The sequence below is a fragment of the Gopherus flavomarginatus genome, chromosome 6, assembly GCF_025201925.1.
Source record: "Gopherus flavomarginatus isolate rGopFla2 chromosome 6, rGopFla2.mat.asm, whole genome shotgun sequence".
Lineage (NCBI taxonomy): Eukaryota > Metazoa > Chordata > Testudines > Testudinidae > Gopherus > Gopherus flavomarginatus.
The window spans coordinates 111,026,903-111,053,446 of NC_066622.1; the positions used below are offsets into that span (position 1 = coordinate 111,026,903).

Genomic DNA, 26,544 nt, shown 5'->3' on the forward strand with positions numbered 1-26,544 from the left:
TCATTAATAACTTGGATAATGGAGTTGAGAGTATCCTTATAAAATCTGCAGATGACACCAAACTAGGAAAGGTTGCAAGCACTTTGGAGAACAGGATTGGAGTTCAAAAAAATCTGGACAAATTGAAGGATTGGTCCGAATTCAACAAGACGACTTTCACAAAGACAAGTGTAAAGTACTTCACTAAGGACGGAAAAATCAAATGCACAACTACAAAATGGGGAATGACTGGCTAGGAGATAGTACTGCTGAAAATGATCTGGGGGTTATAGTGGCTCATAAATTGAATATGAGTCAACAATGAGATGAAGTTGGGGAAAAGGCTAATTTCATTCTGGGGTGTATTAACAGCAATGTTATACATAAGCTATATGTGGCAATTGTCCAGCTCTGTTCAGCAGTGGTGAGGCCTCAGTTGGGGCACTGTGTCCATTTTTGGGTGCCACGCAAATCTAGAGGAGAATGTCACAGTGTTCTCTATTCATCACTGGGGTGCCTCCTTGTGGCTACTTCTGGGAAATAGCTCCACCCAGTTTGACACCCCGCTTCTGCCTCTCATTTGCACTGCGACTTCTCTCGCACTCCAGAAGTTGCAGTGAATCAGGATGCTCCCTCTTCATGTCTTGGCCCTCTGGCCAGGCCACTATAGTTTTCACGTTCTGCGATATCAAAGTCTCACCAGATTGCCTGTCCAGGTAACGTTCCCAGGAGTCCTCTAATTTCTGATTATGCCACTTCCCCAGTGGCCAGTAGGGGAACCTGGGCCCACCCACTACTCCAGGTTCCTGGCTGGGGAACCTACAATCAGCAGCCACAGTCTGCCATATCCTAAACCTGGGTGCTATTTCCCTACTGCTTCCTGCTCTCTCTCTCCTTATCCACCACTCTTCTAAGTATACCCTTCCCGCAGTTCCAGGGTCCTAGGGCTTCTACTCTTCTCCTGGGTTTCCTTCTTACCCTCTCTAACCCCAGAGAGTGACTGCAGGCTTCCACACTGCAGACTATTTCTGCTGCAAACTTCCTGACTTTATACAAGCCCTGCTTGGTCCTGTCTAGCTGGGCTCCATCCTCAAGAGATTGTCTGTCAAGCCTAACTATTTCTCAGATATGGTTTGTCAGATTACTTAATCCCTTCTGAGCCACATTAACCTTTTCCGGGCTAGTGTGGGGTGAACAGCCTATCACAGAGAGCATGATGATAAAACGTTTAGAAAACCTAACCTATGAGTCTTGAGAAAAAAAGACTGGACGGGGACCTGACAACAGTCTTCAAATATGTTAAGACTTGTTATAAAGAGGATGTTGATCAGTTGCTCTCCGTGCCCACTAAAGGTAGGATAAGAAGTAATGGACCTAATCTGCAGCAAGGTCAATTCAAGTTAGCAGTTAGGAAAAACTTTCTAACGATAAGGGTAGCTATACTCTGGAGTTTGTGGAAGCCCTATTTATTATTGCAGAATTTTCAGAGCAGGGTGGACAGATACGTTTCAGGGGTGTCTAGGTTTACTTGGTCCTGCTTCTGCTCAGGAGGCTTATGAAAGTAGCTGCACCGGTCCTCCCTTGAACAAATATTTTAGGGGATGGTTCTCTCAACATTATTAACAAAAAGTCTGTTCCAGAGGCTGTTGAAGTTTATTGAACAGATTCTTGCTGAAAATTCGCAGTGGACAAGCAGCTGGGAATTACTCTGCTGCAGGTACCATTGTCCAGTTTGTCCAGTGCTGGATTGGGGTCTTTTGAAGGAAGCTCTGAGAACTATAAAAGGCAAAATTTCAAATGTTTCACAAATTTTGTTTGAACCAGTATGTATACTTTTCACTGAGTCCATATAGATTGCTTTATCAATGAGATTTCAAATATTATTCTGAATTCCAGTTTGCGCACACAATCACACAAATTAATCACATATACCCCCACAAATCACATATACCCCATCTCTCATTTGCACTGCGACCTCTCTCACGCTTCAGAAGTTGCAGTGAATCTCCAATTATAGAAACATTTCTCCTTTTAATTAGGCTGCATTGAATCAAACTATTTTTTGCTGACTTGGGAAATTATATAACATTTTGTTTATACTAATTCCAAACAAAATTGTTAGTACTGAATAACTTATTTGTGTTTTATTTTAATTAGTATAATATAGATATTTTAAAATATATAAGAACCTACTTATGAAAGAAGTTATTGTAGTGATGAAAAACATGCACTGTAATGCTTCAAAATTTGCTTGCATTTCTTTGTCTCCATTAAGTTTCCTCAGGTAAAAGCAGGAGTCAAATAAGTTATCTCTGTGCAAAAGCACAGCATCATACTAAGAGTGTGGAGAAAACTGATGGACATTTGAAACGATTAGGACATGGAAATGACAAGGAGAGGTAATTACTGTAAAGAAGGTGTATATATATTTTTTTTCCATTTTAAAAGTGGTGTGTTGCTATTGCCAAAAGGGAAAGTTTTGCTATTAGGACTCTGAAATTATCTGAGGCTCAAACCTGCAAAGTGCTGAGTACTCTGGTACAGATCCAGTGTAGCATTTAAGCATGTACTAACCTTTAAGCAGGGGATCAATGTGGCCATATCATGAGCCATTAAACTTTGTTATGGTTATTTATCTAATATGCTGATATAATTAGAAATAACAGCTTTATTCCTTTATTTCCAATGTATAAGGAATCTTCAGTAACTTTCATCCTCCTCCTGCAGTTGATGCTTGATGCTATATGATTTATAAGTTATTTTTATTAGTGATAAAAATTGACCTTACATTTAGTAACATTTAATAATAATTGTTACCGGGCTTTAAAGTCTGTATTATGATGAAAGATATTTTCAATTAACCTGAAGTTTCAGCCTGAATCTAGAATTTAGGAAATAAATCTGTTAATTAAGGAGTTTTATGTGTGCTTTTTGTGTGATAGAATAAGACTTTGGGCAGATTTGGCAAAAGTTGCACGGAAACAAGGAGTATGGGATGTGTGCCGGGCAGCATGCAGATTCTGTCTCTTGTATGATGATGCTCAGATGAGGAAGGTACCAAAAACTAAAAAATGTAAGTCAACACATTACTTTTCTTAACTGATATTTGAAAACTATTTTTAAATGAAAACTCAATGTCATACACTGTAAATAAATTACTTTAAATTTGTTTTAACCCCAAAGGGATAATTTGATTATTAAACAAAACTACGCTTATGATTTGGTAAATTAGTACTAAAATAAAACTTTAGTCTGCAAAATTTTGAGATAGTCTATTATTTTGCTAATTTAAAAGGTATTAGGCTTCCGTAATATGCTACAGTATTATGTTACGCAGCAAAGAATTAAAAACACATCATCAATTTAAAAATTGGAATTCCATCTGAGATGTTTTATATACTATTATAACTCCTGAGGTTCCGATCACTGAAAGAGATTAGAGCGAATGGACCTTTTCTTTTTTTAGTGTATTTATTTTGTGCTGTGATAGCAATTTTTGTGTATATAACCACACCACATATAGATTGTCAGCAGGTTTTGAACCTTGGAACATTCAACTTCAAATTGCAAAACTCTACAACTCAAGCTAAGGGACTAATTCCATTAGATGATAAGAGCAGTAGGTTTTTATCCACTATTAGTAGTAGTTAGTTTCCCTTATTGTTAGTTGTAGCTTTCTCTCAAACACATGGGAGAGAAGAAGCATTTAAAAAAAATTAAGTAAATGTGATGGTAAAATTCATAGATTTGTCAGAGAGGACTTACAGGGTATCTGAAACTACTTTCAAGTCATTTCTTTTCAAATCAATGATGTCCTTTTAAAATTTAATTTTTAAGCCTGGTTATTTTTCCATTATGTGAACAATTATATATTTAAGAATATATGGCCTATTGCTCTCAAAAATCAGGCAATGCCATCAATGGCAACTGTATATATGAACTGAGGACACTATATACTCCAAAAGTTTTCATTTCTAGTGCCTTTGATTTTTAATTGAAAAGCTGTTCGAGCATGAATAGTTTTACGAGGCATCAGGAAGGCAGAAATAGAGAAGCTTGGCCAAAGCAATCATATTTGATTAATGTATTTTATTTAGAGCTATGCAAGTGTGTTAATGGCAATTTTGAAAAACTTCATCTTTTTAAATTAGTTGAACAGCCATGCCCTTTTTACAAATCAATGCCATCAGTAATGTTTCTCATGATTTTATGGATATAATAAAAGTGCATTTTGAACATTCTGAACTAAGCACTTTTCTAATTGCAAAGCTGTTCCTTATACTAGTTAAACCTCTGAAGTTAAAATCAAAACAGTTTGTGTTACAATAAGATTATTTATTCTCTCTCTAGTAATTGAACTTAAAACAAGATTGCTGGGTGTAAATATATCCTTTCTTCCTCACACCACGCGTACATCTAGAAACCTATAGATACTCCCAAACAAGGCTTTTCCAAGAGCAACATTACAGTGTTAGGGAAGCACTATTTACTGTGCTGCAACATGAAATCATGGCACTTGGAAAAGGGTCACCATACTTTGTTCTTATTCATGTTTATTGTTTCCTTAAATAACATCTATTTGTGTTTCAGGGGGATAATTGTAGGTAAAAACACAAATGTATGGTTAGGCATACAGAATAATAATAATACATAGGTCTTGTATAGCAGTTTTCATCAGTAGATATACAGAGTCTACTTAAAGTTATACAGGTAAATGTTAGAAGGAGGAAGTAACAGGAATAATTGGTCATATTTTCTGTGCGTGTTAACTGGTACAGTGCCATTTTTTAATCTATGGAACCGTACCAATTTTTATCCGCAGAGAATTTGATGGTATAACTGTTTGTTACACAGTTAGCAGTGCTGTAAAAGGGTGATATTTGATACAATTAATCAGTTGTTAGACAAGTAGTAGGCCATGAAACATATTTTCCAGCATATAAATGAAATTTATGTGGCATTATTATTCATTTGATAGTTCATAGGCTGTGTAGTTAAAGCTACATCATTGTTCAGTTGAGAGATTTGTATATGGATCAGAATTGTTATGTGCATATGAATACAAATCATTTGTGTCTTGTGCACAAACAATATTACATATCCTGTAAACTGGAATTCTTTTGTCTTAGTGTTCTGTTATTTTAATGCAGGAATATAACATGTTGGGCTGGTATTTTTAGTAAACAAAATCTCAAGAAAAAAGTATGGAGTCAGTCTGAAATAAGAATATTTTATTGTTGAGGATAATCACTAGAGAGACTAGTCTCTGTTTATCTAGAAAGTGGTCAAAAATCTGCAACTTTACCAACTCACGCTTAAAAGGATAAAACTGAGTTAAATTGATCCTGGGAGGAAGTGATGGCCTCCCTGCCTGTCACTGGTTCACCCCTTAACTCTTATGGGACACTGAATGCTACATAGATTATAAAGCCAGAAGGGACCACAGATTATCTAGTCTGTCCTCTTGCATAATACAGGCCATAGATCTTTTCTGAATTAATTTCTGTTTGAACTAGAGCATAGCTTTTTAGAAAAACATCTAATGTTGATTTTAAAATGGCCAGTGATGAAAAGTCCACCACAACCGTAGTAAATTGTTTGTCGCCACAATGAATTGTTCTGTACACAAACAGGTTTACTTAATCCCTGTGCCCAAACAGACCTGCCTAAATGGCCCTACAGTACCACCCTAGCTACTTCATCATGACATTCACAATTTTACACGAAGAGTTAGGGCACAACAGGGGACAGAACTTCCACGTTCCAGGATGTTGGGTTAATGATTACTCCAAGGGAAAAGAGAAATCTGCTTTCTCTTAATTACTGTGGGGTTGACAGACCATCACTCCCCTTCTTGATTTTAACACCATTTGAGATTTTCTCTTTGCTACCAGGACACCATGCCCAGTGTTCCAATCCCTGTAAAACAATGAAAGAAGTGAACTGGAAAATGTGAGCTGTGCTCATATTTATGAAATCCAAACATACACACTCTGATTGGAGCAAATCTTGAAAAGTTTTCACCTGCGCAAACTGAGCAAAATCTCAACTGTAATGCTTACAAAACATAAAGATGCATGTTAATGAAGGTTGCCAGCTGACTGGGCTGTTAAAAATCCAGTTGGCACAGGGCTGGCAGGCTCCCTACCTGGCTCCATGCGGCTCCCGGGAAGTGGCCAGCATGTCTCCCCAGCTCCTAGGGGGAGGGGCAGACATGGGGGCTCCGTTCACTGCCCCCACCCTGAGTGCCGGCTCTGCAGCTCCCATTGGCCAGGAACTGTAGCCAATGAGAGTTGCAGGGGCTGCGCCTGCAGGTGGGGGCAGCATGCAGAGCCCACTGGCTGGCCTGTCCCCATAGGAGCCGGAGGGACATGCTGGTTGCTTCCTGAGAGCCACCTGAGGTAAGTGCCACCCAGAGCCTGCACCACTCACCCCCTCCAGTACCCTCAGCTGGGAGCCCTGTCCTTCATTCCATACCCCTCATCCCCAATCTGGAGCACCCTCCTGCACCCCAAACCTCTCATCCCCAGCCTCACCTCAGACCTGCATCCATAGTCAGAGCCCTCACCTCCTCCACACTTCAAACCCCTTGACCCCTTCCTGCATCCCAAGCCTCTCAGCCCTGGCCTCACCCCAAAGCCTGCACCCCAAGGCAGAGCCCTCACCCCCTCCCACATGCCGAACCCCTTGCCCCAGCCCCAAGCCCCCTCCCACATGCTGAACCCCTCAGCCCCAGCCCAGAGCCCCATCCTGTACCTCAAACCCCTCATCCCCAGCCGCACTTCTGACCCACACCCCTAGCTGTAGACCTCACCCCCCTTTCACACTCCAAACCCTCAGCCCCACCCTCCAGCCTAGAGCCTCTTCCTATACCCCAAATCGCTCAGCCCCAGCCACAGCCAGAGCCCTCACCCCCTCCTGCACCTCAACCCCAGCCCAGAGCCCAGTCCTGCACCCTGAACCCCTCATTTGTGGCTTCACCCAACCCCCTGCTCCAGCCCCGTGAAAATGAGTGAGTGAGTGAGGGTGGGGACAGCAAGTGACAAATGGTGTGAGTGGGGGTGGGGCCTCAGGGAACGGGAGAGGCCTTTGGAAGGGGCAGGGCAAGGGTGTTAAGTTTTCTGCAATTAGAAAGTTAGCAACCCTAAAATTAACCAATTTGAAGAAGTAATAAACTGTAATTTGTCAGCACTCAAAGATGTCTAACCTATATGACCCAATTGTGGAAGAATGATAGATTCAGGAGGCAAGAAGTGGAAGCACAAAGGAGCTGCTTCTGTCCCCCTGTGCTTTCTGTAGTCACAGCTTCATGCAGCAATCCAGAAAGGTGCTTGGTTTGACTAGTGAAAACTCTTTAAAGCTGCCATTTCCTGGCCACTGCATGCTGTCCCACTTACACCACCGTCCATCTAACTGATTTACATACCTTTCTTCCAGCACTGCCTGGAGAGAGGTATTTTCAGTCGCAGGAAACTGTAATGAATAAGGATTTTGAAGGCAGCAATTTTAAATCTGAATTCATTCTGTCCTTTTTATAGATTTTAATGGAACTAGGCATTTTTCTTATTTATCAGTAAAGTAAAAAGTCTTTCTGATTTACATAACAACAATAATAAGTGAAGCTTCCTTTCTCTTAGTACAAAAGAAGAAAGCTAGTACAATTATGATGGATGATAATCAAGGTGGCAACCTACAAATGGAATCATCCTTGCCCATTAAATCATTCTCTCTTGAAAGAGATTTACTCAGAACATTAGCAGAAATAAGATTCATTAATGCCGAGGTTAGTAAATTGTACAGCTGTAATACTCATTTTTTGTCTCCTCCATCCTTGGCTTTATCTACCGTGCTGGTATACATTCATCTTAAGGAATGATGTGCCAGTTATTAGAGATTGTAAACAATGACTAATGTGTTTGCAGAGAAACTGAAAAAACATTAGTGTTTCATGAAGCTACTGTCTAAGAAGTTTCCATTCAAAGTGTACTAATGTTTTCCCTGTCAGTACAGATAATGTATTTCTCAGTGATTTTATTGCAAATGTTTGACAACTGCCCATAGAGCCCTGGAGGTTTAAAATTTCACTGAGATAAAGTTGTTTTTTTTAACACGAATTATGTTGAATTCATTCTGTAGGATCTAAGGAATTTGAAGGACTCTATTTAATATGTTTTGTGATGTATTGCTATATGCCTTCAGAGTATTTGAAAAAATTGTGCTGCTAATATTTTATTGTAGAATGGAGACTGTGACATGAGCAGAAGCCAATCTCTCTTTTCAATGTGATAAGGTTTGATGAAATTGAAGTTTCATATATTTGTTTTCTATATATATTTCTAGGCGACTATTCATTTGTTAAGATTGGAGGGTGTTCAGCTGAATGATCATGTTGTCCCACCTGAAGATACAAGCCAGCATCCCACAGGATATATTTCCAAACTTCCTGAACATGATCCAGATTGGATAACATACAGGTGTTTTTCTTTAATCTATACCAAACTCTGGGTCCTTTGGCAAATTCTTTTTGATTATCACACCATGAAGATATTTTCAAACATTGTTACTTCTTAAAATAAAATCCATTGTTATCAGGTGGTTCATTTTCAAAGAGATGGATTCTAGTGGGAAAAGAGATAGAAGCTATAAGGAAAAAGTTTTAAGTGGCCATTCTGAGTTCGCTCCATTATGGAACAGCTACTGGCATGCACTCTTGCAATCAACATTTTAACTGTCAGACTTAAGAAGCTCATAGCCACACAAAAACTCTTTAAAGCTAAAGTTAATTCTGCTATCCATTTAAAAAAAAAAAGATTTCATAGTTTAAAAAAAAAACCATAATTTCCAAAACTCAGAAAATTTTCTGTTAAAATTTCAAATAATAATATCTGAGGCCTGGTCTACACTATGCGTTTAAACCGAATTTAGCAGCGTTAAACCGATTTAACCCTGCACCCGTCCACACAACGAGGCCCTTTATATCGATATAAAGGGCTCTTTAAATCGGTTTCTGTGCTCCTCCCCGACGAGAGGAGTAGCGCTGAAATCGGTATTGCCGTGTCAGATTTGGGTTAGTGTGGCCGCAAATCAACGGTATTGGCCTCCGGGCAGTATCCCACAGTGCACCATTGTGACCGCTCTGGAAAGCAATCAGAACTTGGATGCACTGGCCAGGTAGACAGGAAAAGCCCTGCGAACTTTTGAATTTCATTTCCTGTTTGCCCAGCGTGGAGCTCTAATCAGCACAGGTGACGATGCAGTCCCAAATCGAAAAAGAGCTCCAGCATACGGGACCTTACGGGAGATACTGGATCTGATTGCTGTATGGGGAGACAAATCTGTTCTATCAGAGCTCCGTTACAGAAGACAAAATGACAAAGTGAAAAAATCTCTAGGCTATGATAGACAGAGACCACAGCAGGGACTCAGCACCAGAGCCGGCTCCAGGCCCCAGCGCGCTAAGCGCGTGCTTGGGGCAGCATGCTGCGGGGGGGTGCTCTGCCGGTTGCCGGGAGGGTGGCAGGCGGCTCCAGTGGACCTCCTGCAGACGTGCCTGCGGGAGGGTCTGCTGGTCCCGCAGCTCCGGTGAACCTCCTGCAGGCGTCCCTGCGGAGGGTCCGCTGGTCCCGCGGCTCCGGTGGAGCATCCACAGGCACGCCTGCGAGAGGTCCACTGGAGCCGCGGGACTGGTGAGCAGCCGAGCGCCCCCTGCGGCTTGGGGTGACGAAATGGCTAGAGCCAGCCCTGCTCAGCACAGTGCTGCGTGACAAGCGTAATGGAAAGCCAAAGAATCAAATGGACTCTCATGGAGGGAGGGAGGGGGGACTGAGGACTCCAGCTATCCCACAGTCCCCGCAGTCTCTGAAAAGCATTTGCATTCTTGGCTGAGCTCCCAATGCCTGTAGGATCAAAAACATTGTTCGGGGTGGTTCAGGGTATATCTTGTCAATTTACGCCCCCTCCCCCTGTGAAAGAAAAGGGAAAAAAGTTGTTTCTTGCCATTTTTCAATGTGACCGTATGTCTACTGCGTGCTACTGGTAGACACGGTGCTGCGGCGCTGAACAGCAGCATCCCCTCCCGTTCCTTTCCTGATGGCAGACGGTACAAAATGTGGAAAACCGTCATCATCCTATGAGTGCTCCTGGCTGGCCTCGGTGAGTTCGGCTGGGGTTGCCTGGGTAAAAATGGGAATGACTCCCTGTCATTCCTGGCAGACGGTACAAAATGCTGGGTAACCATCCTCATCATAGCAGCTGGAGCCTGAGCTCCATCAGCCCCCTACCCCTTTCATGTCTAAAGAAAAGATTCTGTACTCCCTGGACTATCATAGCAGCGGGAGGCTGCGCTCCTCTCCCCCCACCCCTCCCCCCCACTCTTTAATGTCCTGCCTGGACTATCATAGCAGCTGGACGCTGCCTCCCCCTCATTTTATCTCGCTAAAAAGTCAGTGTTTCTTATTCCTGCATTCTTTATTACTTCATCACACAAATGGGGGGACATTGCAATGGTAGCCCAGGAGGGTTGGGAGAGGAGGGAAGCAACGGGTGGGGTTGTTGCAGGCACACCCTCTAGAGTGGCATGCAGCTCATCATTTCTGCGGGATCTCTGGGGCTCTGTCCCAGAGTGGCTGTGCTCTCTGGCTCTCTAGTAGACTTGCCCCATATTCTAGGCAGGACTGACTCTATTTTTAGACAAAACATAAAGAAGGGAATGACCCTGGGAGTCATTCCCATTTTTGTCCATGCACCCCCGGCCGACCTCAGCGAGGCCAGCCAGGAGCACCCATGACAGCAGCAGACAGTACAAAATGATTGGTAACCGTCATCGCCAATTTCCAATTGCATACTGTGCAAAATGACTGATAACCATCATCTCATCGCCAGTTTACAATGGCAGATGGTGCAATAGGGATGATAACCATCTGCTACCTTGCAAAGGCAAATGAATGCTGCTGTGTAGCACTGCAGTACCACGTCTGTCAGCAGCATCCAGTACACATACAGTGACAGTGACAAAAGGCAAAACAGGCTCCATGGTTGCCATGCTATGGCATCTGCCAGGGCAATCCAGGGGAAAAAGGGTGCGAAATGGTTGTCTGCCGTTGCTTTCACGGAGGAAGGATTGAGTGATGACATTTACCCAGAATCACCTGCGACACTGTTTTTGCACCATCATGCACTGGGATCTCAACCCAGAATTCCAATGGGTGGGGGAGACTGCGGGAACTATGGGATACTATGGGATAGCTACCCACAGTGCAACGCTCCAAAAATCGACGCTAGCCTCGGTACATGGATGCACACCACCGAATTAATGTGCTTAATGTGGCCGCATGCACTTGACTTTATACAATCTGTTTTACAAAACCAGTTTATGTAAAATCGGAATAATCCCGTAGTGTAGACATACCCTGAGCATCTATGTAAATACATAATGAATGGCTTAAGTTGAAAAAACTTCCTCTCTATTCCTTCCACCCAAGGGGAGTGAATTGAGGAGAAACTAATTTCAGGTTTCTTTTTTTCCTCCCACCTCCATAAATACTGTTAAGTTATTTATTTCTGTGTAAAATCAGGGGAGAAAGGGGTCCATGTAGTAAATTTTACTTTTGGAACTGAAGGCCTTTCAAGGAGATTATAATGTTCATGAAGGCCACCTCTAATAACTAGTAAGTTGGTATTCAAACTTATGGGAAAAAACAACAAAAAAGTGTATTCTCATGCTCATTGAGAATTAATGAAAAAAACACATGAAATTTCTTAAAGTAAGTTGGTACTGAATTATGATTAGACATTAAAAAGGATCAAAATCAAAATGAAAAAAAATGTTTTTAAAAATTCTTGCCTCAAAAATAGATGTCTGCTTAAGATCAAACTTTAAAAGAAAAGTTTACCTGTGGGCATACGTTACACAAGAGAAATTGTCAGTAAAACAGATTTTTTCCCCATATTTTTTAGAGGGGGTTGTGTGGGGAAACATTTATCATCTGTTTTAAAATAGAACTTTGACCATGGCATTACAGACATGACACCATAATGAAGGAATGTGTACTGAGGTAGAAAACAAGACAACCTTTCTTAGGTATGTTTGAAGTTCTTTGAGATCCTCAAATGGAAACATCTGTAGAAGTTAAGATTATCATCATCATCATTCATTTTAATATGTTATTATGTAAGGCTGAAAGTTTTAGGCTGAGGGACAGTAATTTCCACTACAAATTTTATACATTATATTCTGAAAAACTGAGAGTGAAGTGTAACCATTTCCTAGCAAATATATCCCTTGAGTGAATCCTCTTCTTCCCTTCATTTCCTTCCCTTTCTTCTGTTTCTGTTCTCTTTTTTTAAAAAAAACGTGGACTGACACATTGACCCTGTAGACTGATAATTTGCTGCAGAAATTATGGTTTCCTGTTGAGTATCTGAAATCACTGTCTTTGATGTGCCAATGTGCTGCAAGATCCTTTGTGCTGGCAGCTATTGAACATGAAAGGAGAAGATGCAGTAGTCAGCTGAAAGGATGCAGAAGTACATCCCGGCCCTGAGAATACCCATACTTGTTGCAATTTAGTGGTAGGAACAAGTTGAGTACGTATGTTAGCTGCTTTTATCTCTCATTCTCTTCCCTGCTCCAATCACAGGTTAGAGCAGCCCAGGGGATAATCCAATGTGCCAGCTGACTAGGGTTCCCAGGGAACAATCCACCAGTTGGGGAATGCTTCAGCCATAGTAACTCTCTACCTCTTCTTGGTCACTTCATGCCCATTCACACCCCTTCTATAGTTTTTGGGAGAGAGACTTAGGAACTCTGTTGGATGTATGCTTGATGCGGGGGCTTCTGACCAGTCTCTACTCCCTTTGTACTGCCTGAGCAATGCACAGGGAGTAGAAGACAGCAGAAAATCTGCTTTTATTTTTGATACTGGTGAATATTTAAAAATATTTTGACTAGTGTGCAGATTTGGAAAGAGGCTAGTAGTAGGGGACTCAAGAGAGCTGATTCTCTTCCCAGATCTGCCACCTACCTGCTGCATGACCTTGGGTAAGTTGCTGCATCTCTCTGTGTACCATCCCACCATTTGTCTGTTGTGTGTAATTAGATTATTGCAGAAGGGACTGTGTTTTACTCTATCTGTCTATATTAGCATAGTAAGACCCTGATTTCAGTTGGGGGCCATAAGCATTGCAGTAATGTTTTGGTCAGATGAATCAAGCAATCAGATTCCATGTGGCCAGATAATGCTGTATAAAAATGTTAGCTGTATTTTGAGTTATGCTGCCTTTAGATTAATAGGTGGAGTGTGCATCCTTAAAACTGATTTTATAGTTAAAAGATTTGTTTTATTATTGTATTACCCTGAAGCACTTGGGAAAAAAATGTCATAATCTTAATTAAAAATGAATCAAAGAATTCCAAAACAATTGGAGATGTTTTAGAAGTCATGGAGACATGCATTTGTTAAATAAAAATATGTTTGATACATGGGACATGACATTATGAACTCTTGCCACTGAAAATACTGCTTGGGGGTTCCTGGCACCATGTATCAGGTTTGCTGCAGGAAGGTCAGAGTGGCTCAGCAATCTTTCATGTAGTGGAGGGACACTCTCAGTTCAGATACATTAGCAGAGATCCTGAAGAAGCTAAAGGATGTGGTAGGTCCTTATTAAAATCATTAGGGCATCTTCTGGCCTTCTTTATTTCAATATGCTCTCAAGACAAACTTTCATTAAAGGACCTAAAAAGAAATAATTAAAGACACACCAACTAAGGGATGCTAATACTTCTACCCACGTTCAATTTCATCATGATTTGAAGCTTAAAACCTCTGTGATTAGGTAGTACTTCCTTTTAGGATACTTTTAGGAATATATGCGCCTTGGTGCCACACAATTGCAACTAGAAAGTAGTGAGCATTTGGCTACAGGTAGAGCCCATCACGGATTCGAGTGTTTGATGAAAGGAACCATGTCCCAAACCAGCCTTTGTTCCTTTCCTATGTCATAGGCAATAGGTGTCAGAAACATCTTCTGTAACTCCTCTGTCTTGACATTGAACTCATCTGTTGGTTTGTTATTTTGATTATACTTGTGTTTATACTGTAATTTGTGGTCTACTATGCAAAGAATAATTTTTAGAAGTATGCTGTTCCAGGTTCCAAACTACTTGCTAACTGTGCTGCTGTAGAATTCTCCACAGTCTTCTTCATGCTATCAAGTGATTTTGGACTGTTCCCCTCTGTGGAGTTCTGTGGTTCCAAGATAGTTTTACATCATTTCCTTTACTCCTCATTTTCAATCAACTGTATTGCACAAGGGGGGAAACAAAGATGTGAGTCATGTGGCACCACAATGTCCTTGAGAGTTCCAGACACATGCCGAGCAGTTAAGCTTTTTCACCCCACTGTCCCCAGACCAGTGAGGCAGCAAGCACTTAGCTATGTCCGACACCTGTCAGCAGGATGTGCTTCCATGCATGTGCTCAACCTAGAGGCAACAGCAATTATGAGTCTGCTGTATAGAAAGTACAGTAGTTATGGGCTTGATGCAGAAATTACTGGATGGATTCTATTATTTTGTTATGGAGGAAGTCAAGATAGATTATTATTATGGTCCCTTCTGGTCATAAAAATCTATGAATTCTTGATAGATGTGCAGCACTGAGGAGTCCTCCTGTGCACTTTAACCTAAGTATCCAGATAGGCAAGCTAGGGATGTGCTGGAAAATTAAATGGACACTAAAAATCTATACTCAATTATAGTTTTAACCTGAAGTTTGTAATGAGCTCTGGGACTGAGGCATGGGCTCATGTACACTTTATAAGGTGCCCTGGGGATAAAACATTAGATCTGGATTATGGAACACGCTATTTGCATTATTTTGGATGACAGTAGTGTTTTAGTGTTCTGGAGACTGATGTTCCTTATGTTGATTTTTCTTCTTTTCTCCTCCCCACATCTATTTCTTATTTAAAAAACAAACAAAGAACTAGAAAATTCCATACAAAACGCTATGTTTAAAAAATGCTCTGCTGTATCAAGCAAGAGTGCTTGTAAATTCTGGCTCTTACAATATATTCATTTTGGTTTTGTAGTTTTGGAATAATAGCTTTTTAATATTAATTTTACAGTATCTGGGTAGACCACTTATCCCAATATGCTATGGAAAACTTTCTGCGGGCTGCGGAAATGGGAGAAGAGTTGAATGAGGCCTGGATTGTTCACAACACATTGGTATATGTCTTAAATCACAATAAACATCTTATAGCTTCAGGAAGACAGCGAGAGATTGTTGAGTCCCTACAGAGTCTTCTCAGTGCGATCAAGAATACTGGACACAGTGGGTAAGTATGATGGTTGAGTTTGATTATTACCTTTCTCTTTCCTATTCAGTATTTTATGAAGCTAAAAATAAATTCTAAAAGTAAATCACTTTTTCATTGTGCCATATCCCAGTAGCACTAAGAAAATGTTGTTTGTTTTTATTTGATTGGGACTTACTTGCTTTGATTTGTGCATGGATATTTGAGATGGTATAGTCGATTAGTTGGTTAGAAATGAAGTCCTCCAGTCTAACGCTGTGTGATATTCACTCTACCAGTCTAACTCTTATTAAAGAGTGGCTATGCACAGCTGATAGGGTCTTTTTAGTTTGGAATAGCAGCGGTGCTACTGTGGCTAATCAAAAGTAAAAGCTTACTTGTACTGTCTTGCCAAAGCAGGATGTCATGAAATGTATTCACTTGCTGTGCATCTGTCTCAAATTTAATACATTATATTCATTGTAAATGTTTAATAATCAAAGCAACTGTGGTCTATTATTTTTTACTACTGTTAAAGCTTTGTAAAATTTAAAATGGGGTAAGGGAAAGCTTTAACAGCAATACGCTATGCACCACCACGGGTGGCAGAAAAAAAGGCTGCCTGACTTATGGCAAAAAGTCAAATAAAAAAATTAAACTCCCTTTACTACTTCTGGTACTTACTTTCTACAGTATGTGCCTTAATATTGTCCCCGGTCGTCTACACAGAAGAACATATTTTTCATGTTGTCAGATTGGTGAGTACTCCAAGGAAGCAGTAATCGTCTCTTGTTTTGGAGTCACTTTTGCCAGGACCCTTATGTAGTTATATAAAATGCACATTAACAGGGAAAGAAAAGTTAATGCGGGCACCATAGCTACTGTGAGATACCTCAGTCAGCTGTTGATCTGTGCTTTACCAGAAGGGATATCTGCTATAGCTGTTGCTAATCTGTAACTCAGCAATTGATTGTTGTGGAAATTAATGCAATGATACAAATAAAGAAGTACGATTTCACGTAAGAGGAGTCGACGCAAGAATGTTTTTCTGCAAATACTCTTATTAATATAAGTGAGAGTGTAGAGGAATAATAAAAATCTTGAACTGATACATAGCCAAAGCATGTCATAAATAGAATATTTTCTGGGAGGCAATGGCAGATCTTAATGTAGAACACCTTGGAAAGAACATTATGAAAAAGCGTGAAGGCTAAATTTATCTAAGCTTAACTTCAGTATATTTTAACTTTTTCTCCAATGTGAAAGTGTTTCTTTAGGGTTATTTTGCAAATGTTTCATAAGTTTGCTTTCCAAGGGAAACTTAGAATTTAGAGAAGCGTTAATCATCTTTCCGTGCCATCTTTATTTTGCTTTAGAGAAATGTTTCTTACACTTAGTCTTTTTGTTTTGTCTTTCAGAAATACTGTTGTTTTGGTGATGTTATGTAATGCTTTGGCTCGAGGCCTAATTCTTTGTTGGATTCCAAAATCAGTTTTGAAAACTGATGAGAAGAAAAAGATAGACCCAGCAACAGACAAAAGTAAAAGGCCCTCAATAAGGGGTCCTGAAAAAACAAACATTGTCCAACCTTTGTCAGTGGATCCAAATGGACTCCCTGATATTAAAGCAGCTTTAGAGGTACAAAGTTCTCATTGCTCTGTTTCCTATCAAACCACTGTGTTTGGAGGGGGGAAAAAACCTCTCCCCACCATACACACACATAGGCACACGCTCATGTTCTTTACTGAGCACAGCTCAAGTTGGAGAATTGGAGCCTTTATCCTTTGACTCAGTTGCCTCATAGAGATGTTAGACAGATAGACTGATATTCTCAGCATACCCTCTGAGGAATGCATTGTATTCATAACTAGTGCTGGGCTATGGATTCATGTTCTGAGTTTTATTTTATTCTTGGATTTTAGGTTTGTGAATTTGCCCTGAATTTGACAAATGGAAACATACCTAATGAACTGGTACCTATTGCTGTACGACAGCAGATCATTGCTACCTGGGTGAAAACGAAACAGTTACTTCAGCAACAAATTTGGCATAAACTTGGAACTGATGATGAGGTATAGATTCTGTGAAATCGTATGTGAAAAATGAATACATATAACATATGTACACTTTTTGAATGCAATCTGGAAAATAAGATTTAGTTGTTCTCATTAACACATTACAAAGGACAACTAATTTTTTGCATGAGGTATAGAAGTGACATTCTTGAGTTTGTTTTATTTCTACCTTCTGTTTTTAGCTACAAGAAATAATTAGTGGTAACTGCCATATGATGACATCATAACTACACCATCATTTAAAGATATACATTTATAGAGTTATAAAATGCTAAGAGAAGTCAAGCATATTTCAATAAATATATATCATATTTTCATTATATAATTAATATTAATTTGAATTTATGTTCTTGCTGCTGTATTTCAATGGAAATGCCTGTTTTAAATAAAAACAAAAATAAAATATATATCTAATAAAACCATGATCTCAGAATTTTGTAGCATATGTATTCATTCTGTAATTGCTAATCTCTTTCATATTGAAACTATTGGAGTTTTGATTTGACAAGAGTTATGAATGAAATGAAATATATAAAAACTATCAAAACTTACATTTTAGGGATACAATAAAAAACAGAAGATTAACAGTTTTCTTGTAGCTAAATGACCCTTTAATGGCAATGAGAGTTCTACATATATATTCCCAAACATAGTTAAATATATCCTTTGTCTACTTACTGATTTTACATTATTTTATAATGTTTATATATGCATAAAGTTTGGAATAAATGCGACATTTCTTGCTTCTCAGAATGGCGAGGGACAAAATCCAATCACAAAAGTTCTTGTTGCTTTGGAAATGTACTCATGTAATGGCTTGGGTCTCATGGACTTTACTGTTCCCAGTTTGTCTCAGGTATTTAGCTTTATTTTACTAGGTTTTTACTTGTGATAATATGTAGGTCTACATACTGTAGATGTTGCTGGTATCTTTCTGTAATCTCTGTTTTGCATAGCTGGATACAAAATTATTTCTGCTGGAGAACTGTGCTGTTTTTTTTATTTTCCTTTAAAACTTTTTAAAATTAATGTAATGATCATAGCAGTTAGTAAATTGACATCCCGGGAGATTATCTCTCTACATTTAACCACAAAATGGGTACAATAAGAATAGTGGAAGTACAAGATTTCCCTTGCTATTCTACCAGCTGGGAGCTGTCAGATTCTGATAAAGATGCATTCAACATCAGACCACACTTCTGGCCACTCATCTCTTTGGCAAAGATGACAATTTAACAGATGCTCTGTGCTGAAAATACTGTACAAGAACTCAAGCCAACACATACCTCAAGCATTCTCTAGTCACTTCTTGAGGTCTTGAGAGTGGGGCACAAATAGAACCTGTGGCCATTTAAGGGAACATGAAAAGGTTTTTGTTATTTGTGTCTCAGGAAGGCAGTAATGCATCACTATCCACAGTTTCTTTAGTATGTGACTATTTGTTTTGGGGCAGATTTTGCCATTATTCATGTTGAATAGTGCCATTCTCTAAATGTAACCCCACTGAGTTACTAAGCATGAGTCAGGGTGACAAAATCTGGCCTATATCCCAACTGTCAAACTTTGAGTTCTGTCAGTCTATTTTGTAGTCATAGCTGTATACCATACACAGTGCAGGGTATCAGCTATATCCCCCAGTTTCAGATCATCTATACCTATATTCCCCCTCCATGGTCCACCAAGTGCACAGACTTCAGGCTTCTGGCTCTCAGTAATTACTTCTTTTGGGTGGAAACCCACATCTCTCTCCCTCCTGACCAGGGACTTAAAGGCTGCACAGTTCCCTGCTGTACGCTTGGATAGCCCCACCAAGTCAGACTGCCCAAAAGGCTTATGTCTTCACTTTGCTTTCCCTCAGAGGGCTATGACTAGTGTATTGCCTGCAGTTTTAAGCTCCTTATAAGCAAGCACATTTATCCTTGAGGTAAAAGCATTACAGAGAAAACATTAAAACAATTAAAAAAAACTACATGCATGCTAAAAAGCTTACCAGGGGTCACCCTCAATTCCAACCTCATGCTAGGCTTTCAAAAGCCACAAGTGGGTTTTCTTGTGATTACAAGTACATATCCATCTTAGAACCAGAACCCAGACTAGGCAGATCAACCATTGTTTTTATACAGCTTGGGCCTTTAGTCATGGTCTTGTGTAACAGGTAATTGGCAGACAAACCATCTTCTCAGGGCATAGCTTCAAAAGTCTTGGTTTTTGCATAACGAGAGTTGGGGAATTTGCATTATCCTTGCCGTAGGGACTGCCCAGAAAATCCAGTTAACACTTATTGTCCCAAAGTCCATACATGTCTAGCACATTTTCAGTGTAGTCATTTGAATTCCCAAATCTTACATCTGCCCCCAGAGAGATTACACATGATCACAGCCCACAATAATATAAACTTAATACAATAAAATATTTTAAGGATACCATGAGAAATTAAGAACATAAGAATGGCGATACTGTGTCAGACCAATGGTCCATTTAGCCCAGTATCCTGTCTTCTGACAGTGGCCATTGCCAGAGGTAATGAACAGAACAGGACAATATTGAGTGATCCATCACCTGTTATCTAGTCCCAGCTTTTGGCAGTTGTAAGTTTAGGGACACCTGAAACTTGAGGTTGTGTCCCTGGCCATCTCAGCTAATAGCTGTTTATGGAATATTTTCCATGAACTTACTAATTTTTGTAACTTTTTTTTTGACTTTCACAAGATCTCTTGGCAGTGAGTTCCAGTAGTTGATTGTTGTACCTTTTGTTTGTTTTATACCAGCTACCTATTAATTTCATTGGGTGACCGGTAGTGTTTGTGTTATGGAAAGGGCTAAATAACACTTTTCTATTCGCTTTCTCCTCACCATTCATGATTGTATAGACCTCAATCATATCCCCTCTTAGTTGTCTCTTTTCTAATCTGAACAGTCCCAGTCTTTTTTTCTCTCTCCTTGTATGGAAGATGGTCCACATCCCTAATCATTCCTGTTACCGTTCTCTGTACCTCTTCCAATTCTAATATATCTATTTTGAGATAAGGCAACCAGAATTGCATGCAGTATTCATAGGGTGGGTGTACCGTGGATTTATAGAGTGTCTTTTTGACATTTTCTGTCTTCTTATCTATCCCTTTCCTAATTGTTAGCTTTTTTGACTGCTGCTGCACATTGAGCGGATGTATTCAGGGAACTATCATGATGACTCCATGATCTCTTCGAATGGTAACAGATAATTTAGACCCTATAGTTTTGTATATGTAGTTTGGATTACATTTTTCAATGTGCATTGCTTTGCACTTATCAGCACTGAAATACATTTGTAATTTTGTCACACAGTCACCCAGCTGGGTGAGATTCCTTTGTGAATCTTTGCAGTCATCTTAGGACTTAACTGTCTTGAGGAATTTTGCATCCTCACTATTCAGTCCTTTTTCCAGATCATTTTGTGAACATGTTGAACAACACAAGTGCCAGCACAAAACTTTGGGAGACCCTTAATGTTTACTACTCTCCATTGTGAAAACTGACCATTTATTCCTACTTTTTGTTTCCTGTCTTTTAACCAGTTACTGATTCATCAAAGGACGTTCCCTGTTATCCCATGACTCTTTAGTTTGCTTAAGAGCCTTTAGTGAGGGACCTTGTCAAAGACTTTCTAAAAGTCCACGTACACTATATCAACTGGATCACCCCTGTCCACATGCTTGTTGACTCCCTCAGAGAATTCTAATAGATTGGTGAGGCATGATTTCCCCTTACAAAAGCCATGTTGACTCTATCCCAACATATCATGTTTATGTGTGTCCGATAATTTTGTTCTTTACTATAGTTTCATCCAGTTTGTCTGGTACTGAAGTTAGGCTTACCAGCCTGTAATTGTGTGACTTTTTAAAAAAATTGATATTACATTAGGTACCCTCCTGTCAGTTGGTACAGTAGCTGATTTAAGCGATAGGTTATATACCCCAGGTAGTAGTTCTGTTAGTAGAGTTCAGAACTCTTTGGTGAATATCACCTTGTCCTGGTGACGTATTGCTCTTTAATTTATCATGTTTTTCCAAAACCTCCTCTACATCTCAGTCTGGAACAGTTCCTCAGCTTTGTCACCTAAAAAGAATGACGTGGTTGTGGGATCTCCTCCATATCCTCTGCAGTGAAGACTGATGCAAAGAATTACTTTATCTTCTCTGCAATGGCCTTGTCTTCCTTGAGTGCTCTTTTAGCACCTCGATCATCCAGTGGCCCACTGACTGTTGTAGTTAAAACAATCTTTGTTATTAGTTTTTGTGTCCATAGCCAGTTGCTCTTCAAATATTTTTCTGCACCTGCCCTATTATACTTTTACACTTGACTTGCCAGAATTTGTACTTACTTTTATTTTCCTTATTTGACTTCAGATTTTTAAAGAAGCTTTTTTGCCTCTAACAATCTGTTTTACTCTGTTTTTAGCCATAGTGGCATTTTTTGGTCTTCACTGTTTCGTTTTTAGTTTGGGGTAGTGTAGCAGTGCGACGATTCCTGCTGGTTGTCTGAGAATTAGCTCTTTTCCAACCATCGGAGCACCTTCTGCAGGCCGGTGTCCTGCTGCCGCTTGGCCCCCATGTCCCTCCCAGGACTCGGTGCCCCTTGCAGCCCCAGGGTACTTGCCCCTGGCAATAACCCCTCACTCTAAAGGTCTCCCCTGTCCAGGAAACCCCCACCCACTACCCCACCTCACCTCAGTCATAGACTACTGCCAATCACCAACTAGCCCCTGCTACCTGGGGCAGACTGCAATATAAGCCACTCATCACAGGCAAGGGGGTTTTGGACCTGCTGCCTTTCTCTGCAACCCAGTACCTCCAGGGGCCTTGTACAAGGCCCTGCAGCCTGAGGAGTTGCTGGCCCAGAGCTTCCCAGCTCCTCTGGCTTTTCCCCAGCCCTGCTTCACTCCAGTACCCTTTAGCACTCAGGCAGTTAGGTCCATCTCCCTCCTCAGCTAGAGGGAGACTCTTGCTCCTGGTCCACTGCCCTCTTATAAGGGCCAGCTGAGCCCTTATTAAGCCAGCTACAGCTATGGCTGCTTTCCCAATCAGCCCAGCTTTCAGAGCTGCAGCCCTCTCTAGGGCTGATTTTACCACTGCAGTCCTCCCCAGGGCTGCTTGTACTCTTCCAGGACCGGAGCAGGGTGATCACCTTGCTACAGGTATACATTTCGTTTGAGTCATTATTAGGATGGGTTTAGAATAGTATCCATTCAGTTTGTAGGCATTTAACTGTTCTGACAGTTCCTTTTAATTTACTTTTAACTAGTTTCCTTGTTTTTGAAGTTAAATGCTGTTGTGGTGGGTTTCTTAGGCATTTTTTCCCTTGAAAGGATGTTAAATTTAATCACATTATGGTTGTTATTACTGAGCAGTTGTCATATCTGTCACACAGGGGTTTTTAATATTTCACATCCTACTGTAAAGAGACTTTTTGAAAGAAGTGGCACCTATTTTTCCACTTATTTGTAATCTTTTTTCTGGATTTGGAATTTACCACGTATGAATCTGATGAAATTGTTATTTAAACCTTTAGCAGATAGCTTGTTGTATCAACTGTCCCTAAAGATTGGATTCTTAGTAGTCATAAGTCTCCACAGAGTTCATGAGCTCTAGGCCTTGATGGCTGAGCTCCCATATGCAGTTTCATAAACTAAAATGATCCTGCAACTCCCCAAAATCCTGAGTAAATTTCCCCTGTACCAATCCACCAACCAACTCAGTAATTTTCGCTAAGCTTTACTCAAATACCAGGGAATTCAGGTTATATGGTCTATATCTTAAGAAGACCCAGCTGCTATCTAGACATATAACTAAGCCTATTTATAAATATCCTTGCTGTTGCAGAAATGCAGAATTGCAGAAATGTTACATATCAGTAACTATAGTTCTTTGAGTAAATTGTCCTACAGATCCTCAGGGCCAGCTAAAGGTTCAAATGATAATTCTGTTAGTTTCAGAAACAGAATAGAATGTTGAATGCACCATTTTTAAAATCTGACTCCTCTTATTTGGCTCTAATAGAGGTTCCAGTAGGTGAAAAAATTAAAAATGAAGTTGGAAACCTCAGTCCTTCCGTTTGACATTCAGCACCAAGCCCCAATAGATGTCTTCTTTTTAGAAGATTCTGACTCAATGCATGGAGTGCAGGCATATGCCAAGAGTGGGACTCTATGCCATTTTTCTTAGCCTGTAATTAGTAACTTTTTGTTTGTGTAGTGTAAACAGTATTTTTGATATTATACAAAATGCAAAGATAGATGGACTGTGTTCCAAAGATGTTGCGATCTGAAAGACCAACAAAGAGAAGATAGGATAACTTTAAATTACTATATGTACATTTTTTTAAAAATTGTATTTGTGTGAATCAGGAGGATTTGAATGAAAAAAGATGGCTGCTCTGCAAACTGCTATTTGAATCAGTGTCTTGTACACTGATCATGAGAAAGTCATATGTACAGGGCAGTACGAAGTGAAGGACAGAAATGGAATTATGTAATCAAACCTTTATATATGTTGTTTTCTTTTAGTCTTTACAAAGTTGTTGGGTGACTTAGGAAATATTTAATAAATCCTTGCATACTGTGTATGAAAAGTGATTGACAATCAAAATTATAGCGTAAGAGAACGTATTTCTTTTGCTATTATTTGCAGTTAGTGAAAATGACTTTAGAATGCAACTGGTCAGATCCATTAGTGGAATTGCAGACATTGACACGACTTACATATTTTGCTTATGCATCACATGACCATGAAATAGTGCTGACTTGTTCCCAAAGAACCTTGCAACTAGATGATGCAGTTTTGTATGATACAGATGCGAAGAAACATGACATGTAAGTATACAGAATTTTCCATTATAACATAAAATAACTTTAAACCATTCGGTAAGATAGGTACATTTTTGTGATTATATAATCAAAATTGTTATAAACTGTATTTAAAAGTAAAAGCTGAAACTTCCCTCTTACTCACTCTGTTGCGATTAGCAGTTCTAGCACTGTTTGAGCATTGAGGGCTAGATTATAAATTGACAGTGCATCTTGAGTAAGGGGCAATGCAGGAAGCAGATTGTGAGTCCTTGACTCAGTTCAGGAAAATGTGTAAACATATGCTAAAGACCCACTGAAGTGAATCATATGCTTAAAGTTAAGCATGTGCTTAAGTGCTAACCTAAATCGGAGCCTCTAACATTCACAATCGTGTTCCTGTTTTCACTTCATTCCAGGGGGAGGGTAATCTGTGCTAACCCTTCTGGTGATGCAGGATTGTGTCCCTGACTGCACTGGGTTTGATGCATGGACTGAATTGATGCAGTTTGTAGGTGGTGCCAAGAGGGCCCACATCTCTGCTCATCCATTCCCTGACCACTTCTGTGGGAGGAGGAAGAGGAGTAGCCCAGTGGCAGCTACTTTTTCCCACATGGGGAATGGAGATGGAGGTAGCCCGTATAAGATGGACTTTTTTTGTTCCCTTAGTCTCCTCTGCACTCATGCAGCAGGCCCATGATTGAGACCTGGATTATTGTATATGTTATTTATGTTGCAGTACCTAGGTGCAATGAGAATGTTAAGAAAAGAGTTGCAGTCCGAATGGCTTCATATCTGGGATTAAGGCAACTTCCACGCTAGGCTGAGGATCTGCTGATATGGTCCTATCATCCAGAAAAGCAGATACCCAGATGTATATATGCAGCCCAAAAAGGAAATGTGATTTGACTAAGCCTGGATGAAATTAGCCCAGTTAATAATAATGCTTTTATACTGTCAGGGAAAAAAGTAATTCTTGATGGAAAATTTTGAGCATAATTAAATGCTGACCTTAACTGGAAAAACATGTGCTCTTTATCATCTGCAGCCATTCATTAGGAAATTGGCTTTCTACCTTTTTTTTTTCAAATCTTTCAGCAAAATGAGATATTCAAATATATAGAGCTCTTGAGTATCATAGATAGAGAACAACTCTCTGAATAAAACAATGAATGGATAAAATATTTTCATCTTTGACATACAACTTTAGTCCAGGATTTGTCATAATTGCAAACAATACTCATTTTTCATTTTGTGTATGGTAAAGAGCAACGTTAGGGTAAAATAGGGCTTCTTAATTTTGCTTTAGTTTTCATTTGTTCAGTGTAAAAGTGAACTGTGGAACACTGGTAACCTCTAGTGGTCATAATCATTGTTTCATAAAGCAGGGGCTGGCAGCCTTTCAGAAGTGCTGTGCTGAGTCTTCATTTATTCCCTCTAATTTACTGTTTCGCGTACCAGTAATACATTTTAACGTTTTTAGAAGTTTTTAGACTTTCTAAAGTCTATATTATATAACTAAACTATTGTTGTATGTAAAGTAAATAAGGTTTTAAAAATATTTAAGAAGCTTCATTTAAAATTAAATTAAAATGTAGAGTCCCCCAGACCGGTGGCCAGGACCCGGGCAGTGTGAGTGCCACTGAAAATCAGCTCACATGCCGCCTTTGGCACGCGTGCCAGAGGTTGCCTACCCCTGCTCTAAAGGGTAGCTGCTAGGCCAGGTAGACCCGAGTTCACTTTGAAATGTTTTCTTTTTATTCTCTTCTATACATACAGTTTGTTTTTTTAAAGTTTGCATAATATAGATACAACAGAATTTTTTTTCCCTGCAAAAATCCTTTTTCTCTGAAAGCTTTGAGATACAATGTCTCAGAATGGAACATTTTTACCTGATTTATTTCTTTCCATAAACTGACCTCTTCTTCATTCCACCGAACCCTGAGTAAATTCACAGGGAGAAGATCAGAAGTGGAGTCATCTGAAGCCTTGTACATAGTTCTACTGTTTAAAGTTGCTGCCTAAGTTTAAAGTTATCACTAACAAATTTCAGTATTTTATAGAATCATAGAATCATAGGACTGGAAGAGACCTCATATACTCCAGTCCCATGCATTAGTGACGGACTAAGTATTACCTAGACCAGGGGTCGGCAACCTTTCAGAAGCGGTGTGCCGAGTCTTCCTTTATTCACTCTAATTTAAGGTTTGACGTGCCGGTCATACATTTTAATGTTTTTTAGAAGGTCTCTCTCTACAAGTCTATATTTTATATAACTAAACTAGTGTTGTATTGTAAAATAAACAAGGTCTTCAAAATGTTTAAGAAGCTTCATTTCTAATTAAATTAAAATGTTGATCTTACGCCGCTG

At 39.8% G+C, this 26,544-nt stretch overlaps 1 protein-coding gene across 3 annotated transcripts in view; it reads left to right on the plus strand.

Moving 5' to 3' along the window:
- Nucleotides 1-26,544, plus strand: part of CFAP46 (cilia and flagella associated protein 46) — a 159,248-nt gene that overhangs the window by 31,557 nt on the left and 101,147 nt on the right. For all 3 annotated transcript variants that reach the window (XR_007775137.1, XM_050959240.1, XM_050959241.1), the window contains exons 12-20: nt 2,255-2,378; nt 2,922-3,052; nt 7,617-7,762; nt 8,320-8,453; nt 15,108-15,320; nt 16,697-16,916; nt 17,201-17,350; nt 18,105-18,209; nt 24,019-24,200. Coding sequence is in view for 2 of the 3 variants with exons in the window: in XM_050959240.1 (XP_050815197.1) it covers nt 2,255-2,378; nt 2,922-3,052; nt 7,617-7,762; nt 8,320-8,453; nt 15,108-15,320; nt 16,697-16,916; nt 17,201-17,350; nt 18,105-18,209; nt 24,019-24,200 (1,405 nt within the window). In the remaining variant the exon portion in view is untranslated. The remainder of the gene's footprint in view (nt 1-2,254; nt 2,379-2,921; nt 3,053-7,616; nt 7,763-8,319; nt 8,454-15,107; nt 15,321-16,696; nt 16,917-17,200; nt 17,351-18,104; nt 18,210-24,018; nt 24,201-26,544) is intronic.